The sequence below is a fragment of the Dromiciops gliroides genome, chromosome X, assembly GCF_019393635.1.
Source record: "Dromiciops gliroides isolate mDroGli1 chromosome X, mDroGli1.pri, whole genome shotgun sequence".
In the NCBI taxonomy this organism is placed as follows: domain Eukaryota; kingdom Metazoa; phylum Chordata; class Mammalia; order Microbiotheria; family Microbiotheriidae; genus Dromiciops; species Dromiciops gliroides.
In genome coordinates this window covers 35,854,694-35,880,147 of record NC_057867.1, presented here as the reverse complement: position 1 = coordinate 35,880,147, position 25,454 = coordinate 35,854,694, and the positions used below count along the sequence as shown (strand labels likewise).

At 42.6% G+C, this 25,454-nt stretch overlaps 1 protein-coding gene across 1 annotated transcript in view; it reads left to right on the top strand.

The window, feature by feature from the left end:
* NRK (Nik related kinase) overlaps positions 1 to 25,454 on the top strand; it is a 237,945-nt gene that overhangs the window by 200,064 nt on the left and 12,427 nt on the right. Inside the window, exons 19-24 of the mRNA XM_043974630.1 lie at positions 2,675 to 2,818; positions 8,753 to 8,887; positions 13,939 to 14,039; positions 15,364 to 15,513; positions 19,022 to 19,174; positions 20,149 to 20,308. Coding sequence (XP_043830565.1) covers positions 2,675 to 2,818; positions 8,753 to 8,887; positions 13,939 to 14,039; positions 15,364 to 15,513; positions 19,022 to 19,174; positions 20,149 to 20,308 — 843 coding nt within the window. The remainder of the gene's footprint in view (positions 1 to 2,674; positions 2,819 to 8,752; positions 8,888 to 13,938; positions 14,040 to 15,363; positions 15,514 to 19,021; positions 19,175 to 20,148; positions 20,309 to 25,454) is intronic.

The following is a 25,454-nucleotide window of genomic DNA, read 5'->3' as shown; positions in this document are numbered from 1 at the left end:
ATATGCATTTAGCCATTTCCCATTTGAAAGGCATCAATTATCATTTTTATAACTTCAAACCAAAAAGACAGATCTCTCTGTGTGTGAATGGTAAAAATCAACTCATTCTCCCCATCTATCCATCCTCCTATCCTCCTAATTTCCTAATCATGCCATTAATCCAGACCTGAAGGAATGGCAGACAAGAATGGGAGGGTGAACTAGAGAAAGCTACTCTTGTCTCCATGGGTAGGGAATGCCAGCCAGTATGTAATGTCTGCTGCTCAGAATAGAATCATCAATTCTTCTATACCTAGAGCCCTCACTTCTGTGATCTCAAGTGACCAATGCCAGACCAGTGGTGTCAGAAGGGGAGATGACAAACCACCATTTCCCTACACCCGCCCCCCTTTGCACTAGCTTCTCCCATGTTGTCTGCTGTCTCTCCAATGCCAATGAATTTCTTTGCTGCCTACTTCCTGGCCTTCAAATTTGCTTAACTATTTAACCCTAGATTTGATTATCAGTAAGCTTGCTGATTATTTCCATTCACAGTTTGCACTCTAGCCTCTTTCCCTGGGCCTTAGTAATTGTCCCCTGATCACCAACATTGGGGATTCCACAATATCGTCTCAATGCTTCCCCACCAAGGCTCGTCCCTGCCTCCTCCTTGTTCTACTTACAGTAGGGTAAAGTACAGTAGGGTAAAGGTATGATTATCTTCATTTTACAGATGTGAAACCTGAGTCATAGAGATCAAGTGACTTAAATCACTTGCTCCAGGTCATATACCCACTTAAGAGCATGTCTGGCCTCAACATTTAGTCTTCTAGCCCTAAATCCAGTACCACTTTCCAATTTTAATCTACACTGCCAATCCAGTTTCTATTACACTCATTGCCTCTCAAAATTATCTAATTTTAACTGCTTTAATTTCATTTTTCATCTTGATATTTTTATCTTGCCTTTAGAGGATAAATAGAAGGATCAACAGAACTTGTCTATGTGTCAGATTGCAGCCTAAAGAAATGTCAGTGGGAAACTGATTTCATAGGCACTTGATACTAGTGTATTACTATTGCTGTTGTCTTTCCCCAAGGAAAAAGTAGCTAAGTATTAGTTCTTTTTTAAATAAAGAAATTTGGAGGGCAGCTAGGTGGTTCAGGGGATAAAGCACTGGCCCTGGATTCAAGAGGACCTGAATTCAAATCCGGCCTCAGACACTTTACTAGATGTGTGACTCTGGGCAAGTCACTTAACCCTCATTGCCCCACAAAAAGAAAGAAAAAAGGAAGGAAGGAAGGAAGGAGAGAGAGAGAGAGAGAGAGAGAGAGAGAGAGAGAGAGAGAGATCCTAAGAGTACAAAAGTCATTAACTGACAGATTTTGATAAAAGGTATCAAAAAATATTCTTCTAATTCAGTCCACTAAATGAATTCCAATAAAAATATTCAGATGTATTTTCAGAGGCATGTGAGTAACTTCTATAATTTTTCATGGATTCCATGGTCAGAGTTACAGAGAAGTGTGACGGACAATTAAAAAACAACAACAAAACTACCTTCTCAGCTAGCACAGTGGATGAGCACCCTGGAGTCAGGAAGGCCTGAGTTCAAATCCATACACTCAACTATTTACTTGTTTTATGACCCTAGGCAAGTCACTTAACCTCTGTTTGTCTCAGTTTCCTCATCTAGAAAACTAGGATAATAATAGCATCTACCTTGTAGGTTTGTTTTGAGGACAAAATGAGATAACATTCATAAAGCGCTCTGCAAACCTTAAAATGAATGCTAGTTATTTGTGTCATCATCATCATAGAACCTAGAGCATTTTCTCCTTCTCATTCTCCAAGGCTTGCCGAGCTTAGACTGGGAACTGGTGGTGGGAGGCGTCAGATACAAGAAGGAACAAGAATAGATAGGGTCGTAGGCGAAGGGAGTCGAGCTCGAGCTGTAGCTGTAGGGGCGCCCCTCTAACATCCTCTGGACAGGTTAACCTTGGCTAGTCCCCACCAACTTTAAAGCCATGGCCTTTTCCTGTATCTTGGGACTGGGCCGAGGGGGCGGTACTGAAGCCCATACAACTAAAACCATGGGGGCTTTGAGAATTTGCTTCAACAGTTTTTCTCTCTACAAAATCAGGAGGCAATGAAAAGGAAAAACAAAAGAAGTCTAAAACACAACAGCCACCACAAAAGACTGAAAATGCTGAGCCATTTGATAATACTACATACAAGAACCTTAAACACCATAACTACAACACTTACACCTTCTTAGATTTTAACCTGGATCTTTTAAAATTTAGGTTGCCTTAGCCATCCTCAGGACAAGAGTCACCTAGACACTGAGTGTAAAGTTAGAAGAAAACTTTCAAGTTTCTCTGTGATTCAACTTGTTGCTGCATTTTCTCCTCCATAAATAAAACCAATTCAGCAGAATAAAAAAAAAGAGAATAGATAGGGTCTATTTCTCAAAGTGAATAGATATTTGAAGAAATAATGACCATTACCAACCAAAGTTTGATTAATCATTAAACATTTGTCAGAGGCCCATGTTTGGGAAACATGGACTGAAATTTTTTAAAAATCAAAACACCACAAACAGTATCAGTAAACAGGAAGAGCAAGAAGAAATCCAGTGTGGAGACAATTTGATGGAGCAGTGTGCACTAAGAATATTGTTTTCTCCGTGCAGGTGTCAATCTGCTGGTAGGAACGGAGAGTGGACTGTGGTTGCTGGATAGAAGCGGCCAGGGAAGAGTTTACTCTTTGATAAGTAGACGCCGATTTCAGCAAATCGATGTCCTGGAAGGGCTCAACGTGCTGATTACCATTTCAGGTTTGTGTCTTCCTCTGTGATCCTAGCACGTCCCTCAGTGCCTCCTGCATAGTAAGAGCTTCAGAAATGCTTGTTGATTGATTGATTGATTAATTGCTATACCAGAGGAATAAATTAGGTTGTGAATCATGGGGTTTTTTGGTTTGGGGGTTTTTTTAATCATGTTTTTAAAAAGCCCTTTTAGGTGGTGAAGCAAAAGTAAAACAACATTTGTAGAAAAACACTATTTAAGCTTAGCCTTTATCAGCTTCCATGTAAGCATGAGTATCTGAATTCCTATTGAAATCGTCTTCCAGTCTTGCTCTAAGTTTTTCCTTTGGATTCAGAACTTGGGATCATGGGATCCTAAATTGAGAGCTGGAAGGGCCCTCAGAGGCCCTTTAGGGCATGCCCCTTGTTGTGAATTGATGCCCGAAGATCAGAGCATCAGAAGTCGGCTTTGAACTGTGGTCTAGTAACTATAGATCCAGTACTCTAACCACTGTACCAAATAGAGGGCTTGTTCTCTTTTCCTCTTCCGTGTTTCCCCCCCACACCCCAACCCTCTACATCAAGACAGGGTAGATAGTACCAGGAAACCAGACAGGTACCCTTCTCACTGTGCCCTTTCCTTGTCCTGGTACTACATACCCACTCATCTTGAAATCTGCCCTTTCCCATGGCAGTAGACAACCTAGCTCATCAGGGCCCAAAGCTTCTGCTGTGTGTCACAAACCCTCCAGTGCCTAGGACAGCTGGCACAAAACAAGGATCTAAGAACTGCCCAGGGAGCCCTGGGGTTGGGCCTTGAGGAAGGACCCATGATATAATGGAAAGCACTCTGGATTTGGAGTTGGGAAGATCTTAGTTCAGATCCTGCCTCAGATACTAGCAGTCTGGCCTTGGGCTTTCACTACCCTGGACCTCAGTTTACTCATCTGTAAAATGAGAGTTGGAATTGTTGACTCTAAGAACCCTTCCAGCTCTAGATATATGATCCCATAATCCCTGAGAAATGGGGTATGGGGAAAGCTGTCCATCAAGCTGTCATGAGCAAGGAAATGCAAGAAGTAAGATCTGGGACCTTTGTCTTTGAATGTGTGTGGTCACGGTGATGATAATTAGTTGCTATTTGGTACCCTGGTAGACTGATAACATTGACTCTAGAGATCTGAAAGAATGAGAAAGGAAAAAATAATACACAAAATAGGCATGGTTCTATCAAAATTATTCTAATTATAGTCATTCGTAAAAAGTGCTTACCGGTTTAATTACCATGCAGCCCAATAATGATTAAATGCATCATTAAATACGTGTCAGATTAACTTGGTTGTAATTTTTATTTGATCTGAACAGATGCTCATTCTTTGTAGTTTGTTGCTCATATAGAAAGGTTGTATGCTCACAATGCAAAACCAAAAAAAAAAATAGAGGGACCATTGCCTTTTGTTCTACTCTACTTCTAACATCTTGGAAACCATCTGGATGTTTTGAAGATTTTATTCTGTGTGATTTCATTTTTTTACTCTTTGTCCAGATGTGTAGACACGGACTAACCATGACTGTAGACATGTTCAGAAGACAAAAGCGAGGGCAGATAGCAAGAAGTTGAATGCAAGTGTGGAATATGCCTTTTAAGTGTAGTGGCAGCAATGCTAACCTCAAAATCAGCTGTGTCTGGTGAAGAAAGCTAAGGCCCAAAAAGGGGGTTGGGATAATTTAACTAGATTGGGGAAGATAGGAAGATCAAAGGTAGGATAAGACAGGTGTTTTAAATGGATGGGACAATGCTAATTGATGCTACAGAGAAAGCAGAGCTCCTCAATTCTTATTCAGCTTGTTTTCTCTGCTAAGAAAAATGACCTTTGCACTGGAATCGATGGAGGTGATACCAAAGTTAAGTAAGGAGATAGTAACCAAGCCTCTAGCTGTCTTGAATGAATTCAAGTCATCTGATCCAAATGAACTACATTCTTGGATACTAAAAGAACTGGCAGCTGTGATGGCTGAACCACTGTCAGGGATATATGAAAGCCCATTTTAAAAAAAGACTTGTGCAGAGCAGGAGGTGTCTGACGAGATTGGACAAGGGAAAATGTCCCTATTTTCAAAAAAGGGAAGGGAATGGAGTCAGCCAACTACAGGCCAATGAGTTTGACTTCAGTTCCTGGCAAAATTTTAGAAAGTTATTAAAAAGATGGCTGGTGGACATCTAGGAACCAGCCATCACAAGGAATGTGACTTCAGCAAGAACATGGCATGCCAGTTTAACCTAATTTCCTTTTTTGATGGGGTTATTAGTTTAGTATATAAGGGGAATGTTGTGGATACAGCTCACCTGGAATTTAGCAAAGGATTTGATAAATCCTTCATGCTATTAATGTGGTAAAGATGGAACTATATGGGATGGATAGCTGACCCCAAGGAATAATTTGATGTCAATTTCAAAGGTCTCCAGTGGAGGGTCTCAGGAATTTGCGTTTGACCCTGTGCTATTCTATGTTATTAGGAATGACTTGGCATGCAGGTCTCACAAAGCTGGGAGGAGTCACTAACACATCTGAAAGTCAGAATAGGAAAAGATCTTGACATGCAAGAATATTGGGTCAGATTGTTTAAAATGAAATATAATAAGGATCACCATAAAGTCTTCTCTTGGATTCAAAAAAAGCAACTATGAGTATGAGATAGCAGAAGCATGGCCAAGGAGCACTTCATCTGTGAAAGGGTTGGGCATTTTAGTGAACTCCATGTAGTGTGATGGAAGCCAAGAGTTTAATCTTCATCTCCAATGAGAGACGAATGGTGTCCAGGATGAAGGGGATGATAGTTGTATTGTACCTTGCTGACCACAACTGGAATCTTGTTTTCAGTTGAAGGTGCTACATTTTAGGAGGGCCATTGAGAAGCTGGTGAGCCTCCAGAGGGATATTAATCAGGATGGGGAAGGGCCTGGAGGTCACTTCATGTGAGGATTGGTTGAAGGAACATGCTGAGCCTAGAGAAGAGAATATACTGAGGGGTGCTACACTAGCAGCGTCCAAATACTCGAAGGCCTGTCATATGGAAGAGGGATTAGACTTGTTTTCCTTGGCCCCAGAGGGCAGGACCAGGAGCAATGGGGGAAAGTTGCAAAGGGGCCCAGTGAGGCTGGATGTCAGGAAGAACTTCCTTACCATAAGAGCAGTCCAAGAGTGGAATCGAAAGCCATGCTGTGGTTCAGAAGCCCACAGTTTAGTTTGGCCACATTAGAAGAGGCTGAGGGTGGGTGGATCCATCAGAAACCTGACACTTCATCCAGAGTACTCTGGAAATATATTCAAGATTGATCCCAGAAGTGAGACCTTCAAGGTTGGCTACAGAAATATTCCTAACATCTGTCTTGGAGTGGGGGGTGGTGGAGAGGGGAGAGACATCAAAGAAAAATCAAGCTGGAGGTCACCATATTACCACAGTTTCCATGTAGGGCCCAATGCATTGCCTAAAGACCTCCAATGAGGAGGAACCCACTACCTCCCAAGATAGCCCACCTCCCTTTTGGATAGCTTACCCTCCAGGCATAAGAACAGTATGTTTTTTTGTTTTTGGGGGGTTTTGGGTTTTTTTTGTTTTTAGTAAGGCAATTGGGGTTAAGTGACTTGCCCAGGGTCACACAGCTAGTAAGTGTTAAGTGTCTGAGGCCGGATTTGAACTCAGGTCCTCCTGACTCCAGGGCCGGTGTTCTATCCACTGTGCCATCTAGCTGCCCCAGAACAGTATGTTTTTAAAGTTCTTGCCTATATCAATTGTAAGAGTCTGAAGGGGGGGCAGAGAAGGGAATCTTTAATAGATAAAAAATGGATCTCTATTGAAATCCTCATCTGTTGCTTCACTGTGGCTTGGAAGTGGCCTTGAGTTCTCAAAGGTTGTGTCAGCAGAATTTGACCTGGAAAGGTTTCAAGTTAAGGTCCAGGGTTGGACTATATGTCTCAAGGACCAAGCTAATAATAATAATACTAGTACATTTATCTAGTGCTTTAAGGTTTGACTCCAAGTTCAGTTCTTTGGCCATTACATAAAGCTCACTTGGTCTAGCCAAGTTCAAAGAGCCATATTCTCAGGTTAGCCACAGGACAATGTGTGTTTTGATCAGAGCCACTTTCCAAGACCAACTCTGAGAAGAGCTGCAATCTGAATCAGTGTAGAGATGACCCATCCAGAGGAAGTCAGAGACCCCTGAAGTCCTGAAGTTCTCTCCTTTAAATTCCATGGGTCACAGGGCAGCTAGGTGGTGCAGTGGATAAAGCATCGGCCCTGGATTCAGGAGGACCTGAATTCAAATCCAGCCTCAGACACTTGACACGTACTAGCTGTGTGACCCTGGGCAAGTCACTTAACTCTTATTACCCCACAAACCCCCCCAAAACAAAACAAAACAAAATTCCATGTGTCTTAAATACTCAATTGACTTCAGATCAGCGAATCAATCAAATAGCAGCTAAATGCCTACTTCGTGCTAAGCACTGTGTCCAATGACTGTAGAGGAGAGAGTGAGGCTGATGACTTCACACAGCTCTGCCTCACTTAAATACAATTCACAGTGCAGGTCAAGACATCACCCTTGTGATGTCATAGGTCCTCTTCAAGAACAAACAATGGGGGCAGCTAGGTGGCTCAGTGGATAGAGCACCGGCCCTGGATTCAGGAGGACCCGAGTTCAAATCCAGCCTCAGACACTTGACACTTACTAGCTGTGTGACCCTGGGCAAGTCACTTAACCCTCGTTGCCCCACCAAAAAAAAAAAAAAAGAAGAAGAACAAACAATGGACAATAACAACAACAACTAGGTGCTGGGGATATTTTGCTAAATAGGCAAAACATTAACCATAACCCCTTTCTTTATCCAATACAGGAGATGGTTCCTTCCTTCCTCCATTAAATTAACATTTACTAACCAATTATCATGTTCAAGGAATAGTGCTAGAAACTAGAGCTGTTATTTCATTGGTATAGGGAACTTCCAGGTAAGGAAACTACCTTTACTCATGCAGGTTGGCGCCTTCTCCACAATTTATAATCTTAGAGAATTATGTAGAGCATTGAAAGATTAAGTGACTTGCCTTAGGCCAGACCTCTAATTTCAGCAGTGTTGGGAACTATAAAGTGGAAACACCTTCCATTACAGAGCTGCTTCCCTCTGTACTTTATAGTCTTAGAAGATTACTTGGGGGCACTGGGAGGTTAAGTGATTATAACTAGTTTCCCTTCTCTCTCTCTCTCTCTCTCTCTCTCTCTCTCTCTCTCTCTCTCTCTCACTCCAATCCTTCATACATAACTCATCCAGATTAATAGGGACAGGGACTGGGCCTGTGATTTCATTAGCAGAAGTCATTCTCTCTACCAATACAGGGGGACACTTGCTTCGAAACTTCTAATCTTGGAGAGTGACCTGAAGCACAAAGAAGTTAGATGACTTTCCTAGGATATGTCAGCTAGTCTATGTCAGAAGAAGGTCTTGAACCTAGGTCTTTCCCATTTTTAGGCTGGCTCTCTATCCATCAGAACAGGCAAGAACAGTGTGCAAGGCAGGAAAAAAGGAACGATCTCTCGCCTTTAGGAGTTTACATTCTATTGGACAAGATAAGATTCTTGTCTTCATGGATCTTAGTGTCTAAAGGGGGATAAGACACAGAGAAATCCCATTATACTATTGTTATATAATAAATGCACTATAGAGATGGGAAACAAAGGGCCAGGGGGCATTTCAGATGAAGGCTGTTACCTGTAGTGTGGTTTAGGGAGGGCTTCTTAAAGAAAGTGGCATTTGATTTGTTTTAAAGGGTTTCTGGGAGTTTTGAAGGTGAAAAGGGAAGACAGAGGAAATGTATGAGAACAATGGTACTGAATACAGTGAATAGAGAAAAAAGGAGAGGAAGACATGCTATTTCACTTTTGTGCATTTTCATGTTCCTCAGGAAAGAAGAATAAGCTGAGAGTGTACTATTTGTCCTGGCTGAGAAACAAGATTTTGCGTAACGACCCTGAGATGCGAAAGAAGCAAGGTTGGATCTCTGTGGGAGACTTGGAAGGCTGTGTTCACTACAAAGTCGGTAAGGTTCATCTCACTTGGACTCTCCCTTCTTGACTTCTACTTCCTTTGGTATCATTAGTCATCAGGGAAATGGTCAGTGAGGAAAGGAAAAAATTAGAGATTGAAATATAAGGGGGGGGCAGCTAGGTGGTGCAGTGGATAAAACACCAGCCCTGGATTCAGGAGGACCTGAGTTCAAATCTGGCCTCAGACACTTGACACTTACTAGCTGTGTGACCCTGGGCAAGTCACTTAACACTCATTGCCCTGCAAAAAAAAAAAAATAAGGGTAGGTAAGACTCAAAATCCTTCTGGAATTTTGTCATACCCCTAACTCCATCAACTCTATTCTGGTCAATTCAAATGATAAGTAACTCTAGTTCATTTTTGATTCCCCCTTTTCCAGCCTTTCTTCCCTCCCTTCCAGTCCTTTAATAGTTTAGCTAATCCAGTCTGTCAGGCCTCCTCCCAGAGCCAAAGCCCTTGGAAATACTCTCAGGGAGACCTAGAACTATGGCCTAGAAGAAGTCATGTAACCTCTTAAGACTCAATTTCCTCAATTGGAAAGTGGAAATAATACTGCTTCTCATTGCCCTGAAAAAAAAAAAGAGAGCCAGGTGAGACCTCTATGGAGCTGGCCAAAACAGTACAGCCATGGGGACTCTGGTAACCCGGGTGGCTTTTCTGTGTGTAGAACACTGTATTCCCTATGATTACATGTATCCCTGAGTGGAGCCTTGTACTCCATGGGGAGTTAATAGAGATCTCAAGGCACAGGGTACAACAAAGGCTAGCATATCACAAAATCAACAGCTACACCTTTGACAACTCCATCAGAGCTCTCTCCTATTCTCCTGGAGGGAACTTGTAACAACATCAACCACCCTGCAAATCTGAGCAAGAGGATGAGAAGGGTGCTTCACATTTATATAGGTTTCCATAAGGTTTATAAAGCAATTTCCTCACAAGCCTGTGAAGTAGGTCATATAAACATTATTGCCTCATACTACAGGTCAGCTAACTGAAGCCCAAAGAAGTAAATGGGACTTGCTAGGGTCCCCAGGTCTCTCGACTCCAGCTCCAGTATTCTGTCCATAATACCTTCTATGTGAATGGATGACCACCACCAAATTCATCCCTAGAGGACGTAGGGGAGAGAGAGAGAGGTTAGGGAGACAGACAGATGCTCCCAGGTGCAACTTGTTTTGGATTAAGGCAAGAGCAAAGACCTAAACCTCCCAGGGCCACAGCAAACCCACTTCTTTCCTTGGGGCTCCCCACAGATATAAATACCACTCAAGTTGCCCTGACTTGCTGGGGAACTGTGGAAGATTGATTTTACAATTAATAATGAGCAAGGAAGCCTTTTGCGAGATGTCTAAGGGGCCAGAAATAGCTGATGTCCGCAGATTCCTCAGGCCCCCAAACTAGGCCATCTTCCATAGCTTGGCAGAAGCTCAGCCCTTTCTTAGCCACTTTTCCCTTTGCTAGGAATGTTTTTTTCTTCTTCCTCACTTATTTTAAAGAAATTCTTGTGCTTTTTTCATTAAAATCTCCCAACTCTTTTTTCTCCCTCCAAAAAGGAAAAAAAAAATAACAATCCTGATTACAAATGGGGCAGGGAAAAGTTCTTTGACGGCATCAGCCAAAAAGATGGAGTGTTTGAAGTGGAGAAGCTGAGCCGCTATTTGGATGAGCCCCTGTACTACAACTTTGCCCTCTTTTCCTGTAAAGAGAGGCTTGCCCAGAAAAATTTGCATTAAAGGATGCTTCACCTGAGTGGATGACATGCACAATCACCATATTTCAGCTGAGGCCTAGCCTTGACAACTTTCTTCTGCAGACAGAACACGTACTCGGCCTGCTTACTTGTCAGTCTCAATCGTGTCGGGTTTGACTTGCTTTCAGTATTGCGGCTAATTGGGGCCGACAGTTCTGGTTGGTATCCTGCTCGGAGTCCTGACATCCACAATACTGAGCTTGTCCTTAGATCCCTCTCTCTTCCTACTTGTTCATGCTGCTACTTTTACAGCTAGCTGCATTTCCCAAATGACACCAGAGAGATTCCAATTGGAAAGAAGGCATCAAAGAGCTTGTGGTGACAGATATACTTTGATATGAGTCCAGGTCTCCTTGTTCTCCCCATAGCATATCCCAATTGATATGTAACTCCCCTCTTCGGATTGGGGAACTGCACAAGGCAGGTCCGTGTGACAGGAGAAACAGGCTACCCTCAATCTTGATTCTCCTCCAACTTTCTCCAGAGCCGAACTCTCCAGTGCCTGATGCATTGCAAACCAAGTGGTAAAACTCTGCTGACAAACTGACGTAGAGTGATTTCTTGGCAAGCAGGTTGGCATGAGGACATGTATGAACTTCAAAAAGATTACTCTGTTGCTATTCATTTCAGAGAGAGGCCTGAAATACCTCAACAGGAATCCCTATCGACTAATAGGGATCAGATTCCTACTCTAAATGAAAACTTGATCATTTTCCTCTACCTCTCTTTCTCCCTCCTTCCCTCCCCTCCCCCCTACCCCAACTATCTTTCAACTGGCTGTGCCGGTAGGTGAATGGCAGGCCAGTTGTTTGACTCACGTAGTTCTTGTCTGAGAAAAGTGGCTGAACAGCCTTGGACAATCGCCCCTTTCCCTACTCATGTATTTCCCATTTATCCTAATCCAACTTCCAGATCTTGATTATTAAGAGACTGATCATATACTCTGTGGATTATTCAGACGTCTTTCTCTTTCCTAATGCCTAGAACTTTTTGTAAGGCACCATATGGATTGGACTTGTGTGTCAGGGGGTTGTAGTGGATAAGGCTGTGGACTTTGAAGTTGGAATGACCTGAGTTCAAATCCCACCTTAGATACTAGTTAGCTGTGTGACCCTGGGCAAGTCACTTGTTAGCCAAAATGAGTCTCAGTTTCCTCACCTATACAACGAAGGGGTTAAACTAGATGACCTCTAAGGTCCACTCCAGCTCCAGGCCTATAACCCTCTACCTCTATGACCAGCCCTTTCTCACTCTACTTTGCGGGATCATCATCCGACTTCTGCTTCTTTGTATGGGTTTACTCTATCCTGGGCCTTTTCCTTTCGTGCAATAGAATTATTGAAAGTTATGTTGACTTGGTGAGCCATTGTTCCAAGCCCTGCTTGTCAGTGTTGGGGTGGCAACACTGAGCCTGAAGCTTTTCTGCACTACATGCTCTTTGGCACTTGGCCCTCCCCTGAAATTGTCCTGTACCCGCTACCTTGGGGAAGAACTAAGATTCAAGCACCTAACCTCTTTTGCTGACATTGACCTATATGAATTGTTTTTTCTCATTATGGAAGTTACCAATAAAAGCTGGCCCTACCTTGAAGCCACCAGAGATCAGTCTGCCAACCCAGCATGGCTACCTTGACATACTTATAATGAACTTGCAATTCTCTTTGTCCAGAGTTTTTCCTTGTTCAATCAAGGTATAAGGCCAAAGAATTTTCCTTTCAACACTATCTTTCGGTGATTTCATTAGCTTACCACGGGTTCCATTATCATCTCTATACAGATGACTCCAAAATGTATTTATCCAACACTAATTTCTTGCCTGAACTCTAGTCATCCATCACCAACTGCCTGTGGGATAGTCCCCCCTCAATCTACTATAGGCATCTCAAACTTAACGTGTGCCAAACAGAACTCTTTCTCTCCATGTTCCTTCCCTAGCCCTGCTCCAGGTAGCTATCTGTGGAGTGGTTACCACCATTTTTCTTTCTTTTTTTTGGTGGGGCAATGAGGGTTAAGTGACTTGTCCAGGGTCATACAGCTAGTAAGTGTCAAGTGTCTGAGGGCAGATTTGAACTCAGGTCCTCCTCAGTCCAGGGCCAGTGCTTTATCTACTGCGCCACCTAGCTGACCCGGACCACCATCTTTCCAGAAACTCAGATTCACAGCCTCAGAGTCATCTTAGGTTCTTCTTCTCCTTTCCCCCAGCCCTGATATCTAATTGGTTGCCCAAAGTGTTGTCAAGCCTACCTCCCTTTCCTCCCTCCCAGCTCTTAACAATAGCTCAGGCCTTTATTCGCTCTCACCTGGACTACTGCAATAGCCTCTTACTTGATCCCCTTGGTTTCAGCCTCTCCTTTCTCCAATGGATCCCCCCCCACACACACAGCTGCCAAAATCATCTTCCTTAAGCACAAGTGTGACCGCATCTCTAGTCCTCCATTCAAAACATTTTAGCCATTTCCTATTTTCTCTAAGATAAAATGCAAACTCCTCAGCTTGGAATGTAACGTCCTCTCCGATCTTCCACGTACACTATGTTGCAAGCAGATTGGTCTCCTAGCCCCTTGCTTCTTAAGCTGTGGGTCACAACTCCATATGGGGTCTCATAACTGAATGTGGGGGGTCATGAAAAATGTGGCAACATTCAAAGGTTATGTCTACCTATTTGCTATACCTATATACCCCGGGTCAAGTAAAAATCTCTCAAGCTAAAAGGGGTCACCAGTGGAAAAAGTTTAAGAAGCCCTGGCCTAGCCACTCTCCAAACTAGACATTTTACCTCCATTCCTTTGCAGAGGCTGTGCCCCATACCATGGGCACACTTGTTCCTTCTTTCTGCTTCTTAGAATTCCTAGTTTCCCTCAAGGTTCAGCTCAGATGCCACCCCCTAAGTGAAATTTTCCTAATCCACCTGTTTTTTAGTATCCTGTCTTCAAAAGGTCTTGCATTTATTTACTTATCCCTTTCCATTTTTGTCTCTCAGTGGAATGTAAACTCCCTGAGGAAAAGGACTTTTTATTGTCTTAGTAACCCCTTTCCCCCTCCTCCCCCCATGCTGAGCCTAGTGTTTTACACAATAGGCTCTTAATCCCTTTTTGTTTTAATGGATTGAGAACCAGAAATAGACAACATTTCCATGCAAGACTTGACCCAAATGCTGCTGATTTGCATGCCATAGACCCTTTGCTAGCATCCTTTCATGCAGTCCGGACTCTAGCTAGGCAGGTTCACTCACAAACAGCTGGTTCTCGAGGGTTAACTCTTTGCCATTGTCATCTTTTTGTCTGTTGTAGTTAAGTATGAGCGGATCAAATTTCTCGTTGTTGCTTTGAGGAATTCAGTTGAGGTCTATGCGTGGGCACCAAAACCATACCACAAGTTTATGGCCTTTAAGGTGAGTGAACTGTGATCTTGTCCTACATCCCTTTCAGGATATGACATCAGCAATTCCACTTGGACAGCAGGAACAAGAAGATGCGAGGTTCTTTCAGCTTGAATAAACATTGACCATTGTGGAACGACTCCATCCATCCATCCATCCATCCATTTTGGAATAGTCAGTGGGACACTTATAATACTCCATACGTTACTGGACCTGGAATTTCATTAGCATAGGGAACTCCTACCTGAGGAGACTCCATGTTTGGCAATTTCTCTGCAACTTTATAGTCTTGGAGAGTTGCCTAGAGCACAGTGAGAGGTTAAGTGATTTCCACATCCATAATCAGCATATGGGGTGCAGTAAATAAAGCACCGGCCCTGGATTCAGGAGGACCTGAGTTCAAATTCGGCCTCAGACACTTGACACTTACTAGGTGTGTGACCCTGGGCAAGTCACTTAACCCTCATTGCCCAAGCAAAAAAAAGCAGTGTATGTCAGATGCAGGACTGGAACCCAGATATTTCTTGCTTCAAAGCCAGCTTTCTATCCACTCATTTTAAGTGGAGAATGTGAAAGTGCAGATTTGACAATAGAAAGTGAAAAGAGATGCCAAAGGGAAAAAATGAAAATCGATGATGATTTGATCAACATAGATGCAAACAACAGTTTGGCTGACTTTTTCTCAAATGTCCTTTTTCCTGGGCTTTTTCCACTGAATTGGTCAGTTCAATCCCAACAGTTAAACTGGGTCTACACAGGCATATACTATGAGTAATCCATCAGATACTTGTATTTTAGAACACTTATTGAACCAACTTCTCATTTCAGTTGCTACAGCTTCATCAAAAACCAATGGTGATGGACTAAAAAGTGTTAATGTGTACATAATAAACCATCTCTTTTCCAAATAGCATCAGGCCCACTTCTGATAGCTTAGGTCTACCTGGTCCTTGTCCCAAATTTATATTCAGAACCCTTTGCCCAAACAAAGGACAGGAATTGTTTTGGCCTGTCTCAGATTGCTGGGGAAAGGTCTCTAACCTTGTTTGTTACTTGGTTCCTGACCTAGGCATGCACCCCGGTCTTTGCTTCCTCTTTACAACTCAAATATATGATCCTTAGGACATGACCAGGGCCTAAGGTTTAATAAGAAGATATTGTAGCTTGTCTTGAACGTGCTCTGGAACTTACCTGGGACAACTTGACCCGCCCTGGGCTTTCTCCTTCCTTATTATTCTCACACTGGCTAATCCTTAGACCTCCATGACAAGTGATCTTTTGATTAAGTTAAAGATATTATTTCATCCTTTCTTACTGTATTATTTTATTATTGCAGTCCTTCCACTCCCTTTATCAGAAGCCTCTAGCAGTTGACCTCACAGTGGAAAATGGACAGAGAATGAAAGTGATCTACGGCTCAGTGGCGGGATTCCATGCCATCGATGTTGATTCTGGGATGGTCTATGACCTATACCTACCAACTCATGTAAGATAGTCCCTTCTAATCCCCACAAATGACGATTTACTGATAATTGCTTTCTTTCCTTGCTAGTTCTTCTAAAGTTTTTAAAATGTCTGTCGGGCAGCTGGGTGGCACTGCAGTAGATAAAGTACTGGCCCTGAGGACCTGAGTTAAAATCTGGCCTCAGACACTTGACACTTACTAGCTGTGTGATCCTGGGGAAGTCACTTAACCCTCGTTGCCCTGCAAAAAAAAAGAAAAAAAAAGAAAATGTCAATTTTTTCTTATACTAACTACCAGCATTGGTAAGGGAATGCCCACTCATATCAGACACTGGTCATGGATAAAGAATGGCAACTCCTTAATCTTTTGGAGCTCCAATTCATTAGCTCATTCCTTAAATTGCAAAGTGACCATTCTCTGTTAAGATGTCTTCAGATGTGGAGAGACCAACAAGGGATAATTATATTCTCAATTTGATTTTCACCACCAAGGTGGAAATAATGGAAACTCTGAGGGAAATGACTACTCCCTCCTGGATTTTGTCTTAGAAGAAAGGAATGGGGGCAGCTAGGTGGCACAGTGGATAAAGCAACGGCCCTGAATTCAGAAGGACCTGAGTTCAAATCCGGATTCAGACATTTGAGACTTACTAGCTATGTGACCTTGGGCAAGTCACTTAACTCTCATTGCCCCACAAAAAAGTAAAGAAAAATATAATTAATAATAAAGGAGAAAGGAATATTGAGCCCAATCTGAGATGCACCCTAAGTTTGAGGAAAGAAGATTTCAAAGGGTTCAGAGGAAGGAGAGGTGGGATTCCATATACCAGAATATTACTTTGGAAGTCAGCCAAGAAGGGGTGAGAAGTTTTCAAAAATCAAATTCTAAAGACAGTAAGGGAAATTATTCTAATGTAGATAGCACTTGGGGGACAGTTAGGTGGTACAGTGGATAAAGCACCAGCCTTGGATTCAGGAGGACCTGAGTTCAAATCTGACTTAAGACACTTAACACTTACTAGCTGGGCAAGTCACTTAACCTTCGTTGCTCTGCAAAATAGAAAGAAAGGAAGGAAGGAAGGAAGGAAGGAAGGAAGGAAGGAAGGAAGGAAGGAAGGAAGGAAGGAAGGAAGGAAGGAAGGAAGGAAGGAAGGAAGGTACCTGTCTGAAAAGACCAATGTGGATGCACAGGGAACTCACCAAAAACTTAGATGTGGCTGAGTTATTCACTTGGGAGAGCAGAAGAATGCTGTAGATAGAATTAACCTAGATTGTATCACATGTTCAATAAAATCCCTCATGCTGTTTTTCCTGTAGAAAAGATGGTGAGATGTGATATAGACAGTTAGACGGATTTGGATCTAGTTGAATGGTCAAGGTCAGCTTGGAATCTATGCTTGGCCCTGTTCTATTGAACATTTCTAACCATGACATACATAAAGGCACTATCCAAAAAAAATGTTGACATGCTTCAACATTGAGCCTAACCTAATAAGATGAAATTTACAAGGGATAATTGCAAAGACTCACTTAGATCAAAAAATCAAATTTACAAGTACAAGATGGAGGAGGCATCATTAAATAGCTGTTCGGCAGCCAAGTGATCTTGAGCCACACTAGAGAGACGTAGCAGCAAAAAATCAGGAAACAATAACCCTCCTTCTACTCTGCCATTGATGTGCCTTGCTCCATTTCATACAGGTAGTAAGCAGAAAGGTGAGATTTGAACCCAGGCTCTCTGACTCCAGAGCCAGTAGTCATTGTACTGAGCCACACTATCTTCTATAATATGGAAAGACTAAGAGAGCCAAGTTGTTCCTTGCTCTCAATGCAAACCTCTCCCACCCTTTTTCTTCTCATTTAGCCTTTGCTAAATGTCTTTTGTTGGTACTGAGATTCAAAAACTCCCACCAGGAAGGATCTAGAAATCATCATTAAGGTGATAAAAGCCCTTCCTGAGCCAAGGGCTAGTGGGATTCCAAGCCTTCTGAATGCTTCAAGAGGTCATGATAATGAGAAGGAGGAGGAAGAGCAGGAGGTGGATGAAGAAAGTAATGAGGAGAGAGAGAATAACAACATCTATTTCTCTAGTGCTTTATGGTTTACAAAGTACTTTCCTCCAAACAACTTGTAGCGAATAGAATACTAGACTTGGATTCAAGAAGATCTCGGTTCAAATCCCACTTTACTGTGTGGCCACAGTGTTCTCCGAGCCTAAGTTTTTTCATCTGTATCTGTAGAAGCTAGCTCTATGAATTGTTGTGAGCTTCACGTGAACTAGTACATTTCAAGTATCTTGCAAACCATAAAGTACTCTACAAACGTAAGTCATTTATTATTATCATCATCCCCATTTTATGGCTGAGGAAAGTGACTCAGAGAGGTGAAATGCCTTTCTTGAGGTCACTGCCTAGCAGAACCCCAATTTAAATACAGGCTTCTTGACATGACACAACTAATTAGCAAAAAGCAAATAAACTCTTAGCTTGCACCAAGAGTCCTGGCATCCTGGGCCAGGTGACAGTTCTACTGTATTCTGCCCATCAGACCCCACCCGGAGAATGATCTTCATTCCTGAGTGCCACATCTCAGGCAGATCCTTGATAAGGTTGGAGAATGTCCCGAAGAGCTTGATCAGTACAACAAAAGACCTTGAGGTCAAGCCCCAAGAGAACAGGTTGGAGGAACTGACAGCGAGATAGTAAGACTCAGGAAGCAGCACGTGCTAGTCACCTTCAAAGTTTGGAAGGGCTGTCATATACAAGAGGGATTAGACTTTTTCTGCTTGGCCCCAGAGGGCAGAGCAATGGGTTGAGGGTGCCAGAGTTGTCAGAATGGGCTGCCTCTGGAGAAAGTGAGCTCCCTGTCACTAGAGGCCTTTAAACAAGATTCCCTAATGACTTGTCAGTGATACTGTCAAGGGGATTCTGGGTCAAGTATGAATGACTTGGACTAGATTGCTCTAAAGTCAGTTCCAGCTCTGAAATCCTGTGATTCTAATTACTAATAGTCTATGACTCCAAGTCCCTGGCTGTTTTACTCTTTTCTATCCTACCAGAAGGGAACATTTTCTAATTACGACATAAGACAGGGGAGTGAGGGAGGAGAAAATTAAGCCTTAAGCCTTTTAAGTCACTTCTTTTGACAGCAGATACCCAGCCTAATTAGAATAGCTCATGGATGTACCAAAATAAATTTTTAATCTGAATGCCCCAATATCATCGGCCTCTTGGGAGAGCGTGGATGTCATTCCTGTGGGTTCTTCCTTTGTAAAACAGAACATCCTAAAAATAAACGTTAGCTTCAAGCTGCTGGATCAGAAAGGCTGTGCTTCTGCGAGGGGACCCCAACCTGTTCAGAGGCTTTGCTTACTTTAGGGATTGTTAAGAGACAAGAATTAGCTTTTGGTGCCTATAGTCCAGTTCGATTGGAAAATGCCTGCAGCAAGACCCTCTGGCTCTCTCTCGGTTTTGCACTAGAACCTGGACTCTCTTTCTCTCCTGCACTTCACCTCTCCTCTGCATCAATAGCTCATGGGAGTACCAAGGCAACACATTAAAATCACTCTCCGCCTCTGGATCCCAGTTTTAGTCTTGCGGATAGTAGTGGCCGAGACATGGACTCAGGCTCTTTGCTGGAACGCTCTCAGTTTGGCAAGGACAGCTTCTGCCCTCCCTGTGGTGGTCAGTACATGGGACTGTGGAATCGGGGGTGGAGAGATGGGGCTGAGTTAAGAGAAGTCCTCCCCTGTGTTGCTAGTTTGGAGATGGTACCAAAAAGCTTGATGATATTTACTTTGGGGGGAAATACTTGACTGGGAAAATGTCTAGTGTTGGAATTTGATTTTGTCATATACTACTATTGTGTGCAACAGGAGAGTTAGAAATGCTGAGATGCTGTCTCATGCTTCAAACAGCTCTCTTGGTAAACGATTGGGATTGTGTTATTTTTTTTTTCTGTATAGTAAATCTCTCACATTTAATTCCTGACCATATGCAGGAGTTATTTTCTACTGAGTATATGGAAGTGATGGTTTCTTTGGTCAAATGTCACATAGGAAACAAAATATCCATTAAAGATGTTCACATTTAGCAAAATGAAATATTTCAAGCTCAGTGCACTTTTAAAATATCTAATAATTCTATTTCTGGTTTGATTAGAAATTTTTCCTAGGTTTTAACTGGTTAATAAAGAAAGAATGAGTTTAGGGTATGTACTCGGGCTTGGTGTCCATTATCCTAAAGTCTTCTTCCTGTGAGCTGGTGGCTGGCCCTTGCTTGGGAAAAAGCCTTTTATAATTAAATGACATCTCTTCTTCCATGGTTTGCAAACACCAGTTCCTTGAGAAGAATTCAGGAGATTCTCCAGTGTCTGATATCCATCTCGACTTCTTCTGAGCTAGGATTTCTTATCAATATAAAATGAAAGACTGAATAGGGACTATGTTATGAACTCTAGCATAATAAGAGGCAAGAGATTCTTTCCAAGGGTTGGAGAGAAAAGCATACAGTCTTGTTGTGAAATAGATGTTTCTTTTCTATTCCCTAAATTGTAAACCTGCTTCATGTTCATGGCACTGCCAAGATCCTTTGATTGATGTAGGCACTGGGATTGTAGTCAAACTGGTCATCTAAATCCTTATAAAATATCATTCCAGATCCACGGGACCATTCAGCCACATACGATCATCATCCTACCCAATACCAGTGGCACAGAACTTCTCCTCACCTATGAAGATGAAGGAGTCTATGTTGACATCTATGGACATTTCACTAAGGAATCGATTTTGCAGTGGGGAGAAACACCAGCATGCGTGGGTATGTATGAGACATGGTCCCCACCCAAATGGCTCCATGGAGACTTCTTAAACGTTCAGAGAGTTAGGATGAAAACAGCTCGTCCATGGCTTCACACTTCCTTTCATTGGGAGGGCTCGGCAGGCCAGCCAATAGATGTATTTTCTGGGCTTAAAACATTTGGGGCAAGGACAGGCTTTGGGATGTCATAGTTGGTGTTCGTTCACAATAATCGTATCACTGAAACCTGCTCAGATTTGATTTGGTAACCATATATTAATTTTATCTTCATTTACCCTCCATGCAGAATTTAGGCAGTTAAAATGTGCCTCTCCCCCATTCCCAGCTGATTTATTCCTGCGTCTGCCTTTATTAAAGAGACCGACACATAGAAAGTGGGAGGAAATGTTTACAGTAGTGTTTCCTATAGAAATATTTCACAGGCTCATAGGATCCTAGATATTCCGACACAGAGAACACAAAACACCAAGAACTTGCACTCAAGTCCATTAAAGATCAAGACGACTGGCCTTCTTTGTCTAATGAACTCCATTTCCCATCTCACCCAGATTGTAGCATCATGGGACTATGGGATTTCGAGTTTGAAGGGGCCTATGAGATCATCTGATCTAACCTTCCTGTTTTATTTTTGAATCATTTATTTGTCTTTTACTTGATAACTTCAGCTGTTATCTCCTGATATCTCCTTTCCACCTCCCTTCAAGGAATGCTTCTCATAAAGCCATAAAGCCAAACATATTGCCCAGACAGTTCAGAAAAACTGAGATAGCATATGTAGCAGTCCACAGTTGTAGTCCCCCCACTTCTCTACTGAGAGGGGAGGGGTCTTTGGTTCCACCTCTCTTCTCCAGGATGAATATTGATCATTGCAATTAATCTGAGCTTGGAGATACCTTTGAATATCGTTTCCATTTAAGTCATTGTTATCATTATAGGTGCTGTTACCTCAGTTCTACCTTGTCAGTTCATAGAAGTTCTCCCCGTGCTTCTTTAAATGCCTCATATTATTTCTTATAGTACAATAATATTTCATCAAATTCATGTGCCACACTTGCTTAGCCATTCCCCAATGAAAAGACATCTACTCTGTGTCCAGTACCTTACCACCACAAAAATAGTACTGCTATGAATGTTTTCATGTCTATGGGACCTTTCTTTGTGTCTTTGAACTCTTTGGAATACCCCAAGAAAGAAAGGAAGTTGTCTTGACTGTTTATGGTTGTAGGTGCAAATCCTTTGTGTTTTCAGTCAGGTGCCCTCCTGATATCTGACCCTCCCAGAAGTATCATTCTTTCCTCCACAACCTTCTTTATTCTCTCTTGACCTTTCTCTCTCTAGTTTGATTATATTGGGCTCTATCCAGCCTTGAGCACCACTAACGGGTTTAGGGTAAATGGCTTCATTGTCATGACCTTCTATATTTTCCAGTTGTGCAACTCCAGTATATTTCGGATGAAGAAACTGAGGTTCAATGAGGGGAAGTGACCTGTTCAAGGTCACCCAGGTATTAAATAAGAAAGCTGCCCTCCTTTATCATAATAACTTTCTGTCCTTGCTTAACAATGCAGTCAAAGCTAGGAACACTGTGTTGGTCAGGATATTTCCTTGGTGTTCAGACACTTGGTCAGTTGTGTTCCATGGAGGAGTGTTACAAACAGGCCCAGGGAACCTGCAGCCAAATATGCCCATCTGGTCGGAAGATTCTTGTTACTCTGCAGCTCATAAACAAATTCTCTCCACTCTTCACCCCCAACCCATGATGGAAAGTTAGATATCTGGACTGTAGCCATTTAAATAAGCACCTGATCAGTTACCCAGACATTCTGCCCTTGCCCTTGTGTTAGAGTCAAACATTCCATAAGCTTTCATAGCCCCTCTCAACCTTTCTCTCTCCAAATTGGTTAGATTGGGCTGTGCGTGGCAGTGAGAACATGTGGTGGCACAGTTAGGGCAAGAGGGCTTCTTTGGCCCAAGCGTTTGTGGTTTCCCACAATGAGTGTATCTGGATCCCAAAAGAAGGGCTTCTGTGACGCTGTCTTTAAAAGTTCCCTGAAAAATGTGTCCCCAATTCTTCAAATAGGTGAGAGCCCAGAAGAGCTTGAAAACCAGCGGCTCTCAAGGAGTCCCTTTTCAGTGACAGAGAAGGCAAAGGCTTGCAATATCATTGACAGATCTGGGGCAAGGGAACCTAAAAATAACAGATCTGGGTCGAATCTTTACAGTGACATCCCTGCAACCAACATGTTCATCAGAAACGGAAATAAGGAGGTTCATTTCTACTAGGAAATTTTTTAAAGTTCACTCACTCTTTGATACTTCAACACCATTTGATACTTAATTGTAGGGATTAAAGGGGTGGTGAGAAGTCATAGGGCCACAGTCAGAGATCTTGAACTGGAAGGGACTTCAGAAGCCATCCAAATCAACCTCATTTGGGGGTGGGGCAATGAGGGTTAAGTGACTTGCCCAGGGTCACACAGCTAGTAAGTGCCAAGTGTCTGAGACCAAATTTGAACTCAGGACCTCCTGAATCCAGGGCCAGTGCTTTATCCACTGTGCCACCTAGCTGCCCCTAAACCTCCTCATTTTTTTTTCGGTAAGGCAATTGGGGTTAAGTGACTTGCCCAGGGTCACACAGCTAGTAAGTATTAAGTGTCTGAGGCCGGATTTGAACTCAAGTACTCCTGAATCCAGGGCCAGTGCTTTATCCACTGCACCACCTAGCTGCCCCTAAACCTCCTCATTTTTATAGAGAAGGAAACCAAGGCTCAAAGAGGTTAGGGAATTTGCTCAGGGTCCCACAGTTAGTAACTATCAGAGGGAGGTATTGAACTCTGATTTTTGGTTTCACATCCAGTACTCTATCTGCCACACCATTGCCTCTGTGTCTTCTAGTCCAGCTCCCAGTCCTTAGGCACAATGATACTTGACAGAAAATGTTAAAGTACTCCATCAACATGGGCTACCAGAGCTGACAGAGAAGAGAGAGCCTGTTTAATAGAGCCCTGTGTTTATACAAAGGGGGAGAAAGGATCTACCCAAGGTCAGTCAACCAGCCATTGGCAAAATTGGAACAAGAGTCTAGGCCCCTTAATCTTAGCCAGTCTAGTGCTTCTTTCACTCTAGCTTGAAAACTTTATTGATAAGACTCCCTGTGTCTCCTGAAAGGACAGTTGAGCTTTAAAGGGGGACAAAGTAATAGAACATCTCCAGTGCAGGGTTCCAGGTATCTAACACAGTGTACCGGTGGGGTGGGGGTGGGGTGAATCGGAAGAGGTGTGTGCAGGGGAATTAGTTTCTAACACTTACCTAATGGAGGAGGTGAACTCTTTATTATCCTCTGGAGTAGAGGGGGGTCATGACATGGATCATGGGCCAATGATCCAAAAGCCCCTCTGGCTTGGCCTCAGAGTCTAATGGTTATGCTTTTCTTTTCTTTTCTTTTTTTTAATTTTTTGGTGAGGCAATTGGGGTTAAGTGACTTTCCCAGGGTCACACAGCTAGTAAGTGTTAAGTGTCTGAGGCCGGATTTGAACCCAGGTACTCCTGACTCCAGGGCCGGTGCTCTATCCACTGCGCCACCTAGCTGCCCTGGTTATGCTTTTCTTAAAGCTAACAGAATTTTATAGACTTCACCTCATACATATGTAAAATAAGTGATAGATGATGAAGCAGCTACCTGCCCTCCTGACAGAGAGGTGATAGACTCAAGATGCAGAATGAGAATCATTTTCAGACAAGGTCAATGTGGGAGTTTGTTTTATTGGGTTCTCCATATTTGTTATAAGGATCTGGTTTTGTCTTTTTGGTGGGAGGGAGTGGAAAAGAAAGAAAACACATTTTAGTTAACTGGAAAAAAAGCAAGAGAAACAGCCCTCAAGGTAGGTGCTGTTATTATCCCCATTTTTGAGATGAGGAAACTGAGGCAAACAGTTAACCCCGCTGCTACAAAGCCCATAATAAGTAGCCTGAAAGCGATCAAAATCAGAAAAAGTCCTTAGAATAATCTTTGGGCAAATGATACTAAAAGAACAGCTTCCTGTTAAGGTACCTTCCTAGCAGATAAGAATGTAAATAATTGTGGCCCTCTCTGAGCACTGAAAAGGAGGTATGCTGTGGAGTCACAACAATTCCTGAAATCCAAGAATAATCCATTTCTGAGTTCTCTACCTTGAACAGCTAGGTGGCCCTGCAGTGGATAAAATACCAGGCCTGGGGTCAGGAAAACCTGAGTTCAAATCTGACCTCAGATACTTCCTAGCTCTACAACCCTGTACAAGTCACTTAACCCTGTTGGCCAGTTTCCTCATCTGTAAAATGAGCTGAAGAAGGAAATGGAAAACCAGTCTACTGTCTTTGCCAAGAAAACCTCCAATGGGGTCACAATGAGTCAAAAACAACTGAAAAAAAAATGACTGAACAACTCTCTGAATCCAGGCCACCCTCTAAGACTCATTTTATGGAAGAGAAAACTGAAGGCTGAGAGAAGGGAGTGTCTGAAGCAGTGAACTCTGGTCTGGTATTCCTGACTTTTGGCTCAGTGCTCAATTTACTGTGCCACCCAGCCCCCTCCTTGGCAGTGTTCTTTTACCTATACCTTGCTGCCTGTCATCAATAGGGAGAGAATGCAGAAGAAGCTCTCCAATTAGGACCTGAAATGAGGTAGGGCACTGGCCCACTTTTCAGGAAGCTCTGAAGCCATCATATTCTCTTTTTCCTCACTCTGAGTCCTGCCAGTAAGTAATTTCAAACTCAGAATTGTGTATTACAACTTCAGAAGATCCCTTCTAAATTTCTCCCATTTCTCAATTTGTAATTATTAATCAACTTAACAGCATGTTAATTGACTACCATTTTTTTGCAGCAAAAATTTATCTCTACTTTTTGTATCAGAAAAATCCAATGACTTGAAACTTCCCCCCAAATCCAGGTGTATTCAGGAAGAAAAGCTCCCCAGAGTCAATCTTTGACATTGTCCTGAGCCCTAATAAATCTTTACAATCAATAACTTGGTCTCTCTGAACTTTCCATCAACAGTCTTTAACTGTTTAACATGCACATACTATTTGTAATCAAATGTTGGTAGGTAAGGAGATGCAAACAAACTTAGAATATATATTTTAGCGTTTATTGGCACTCTTATATT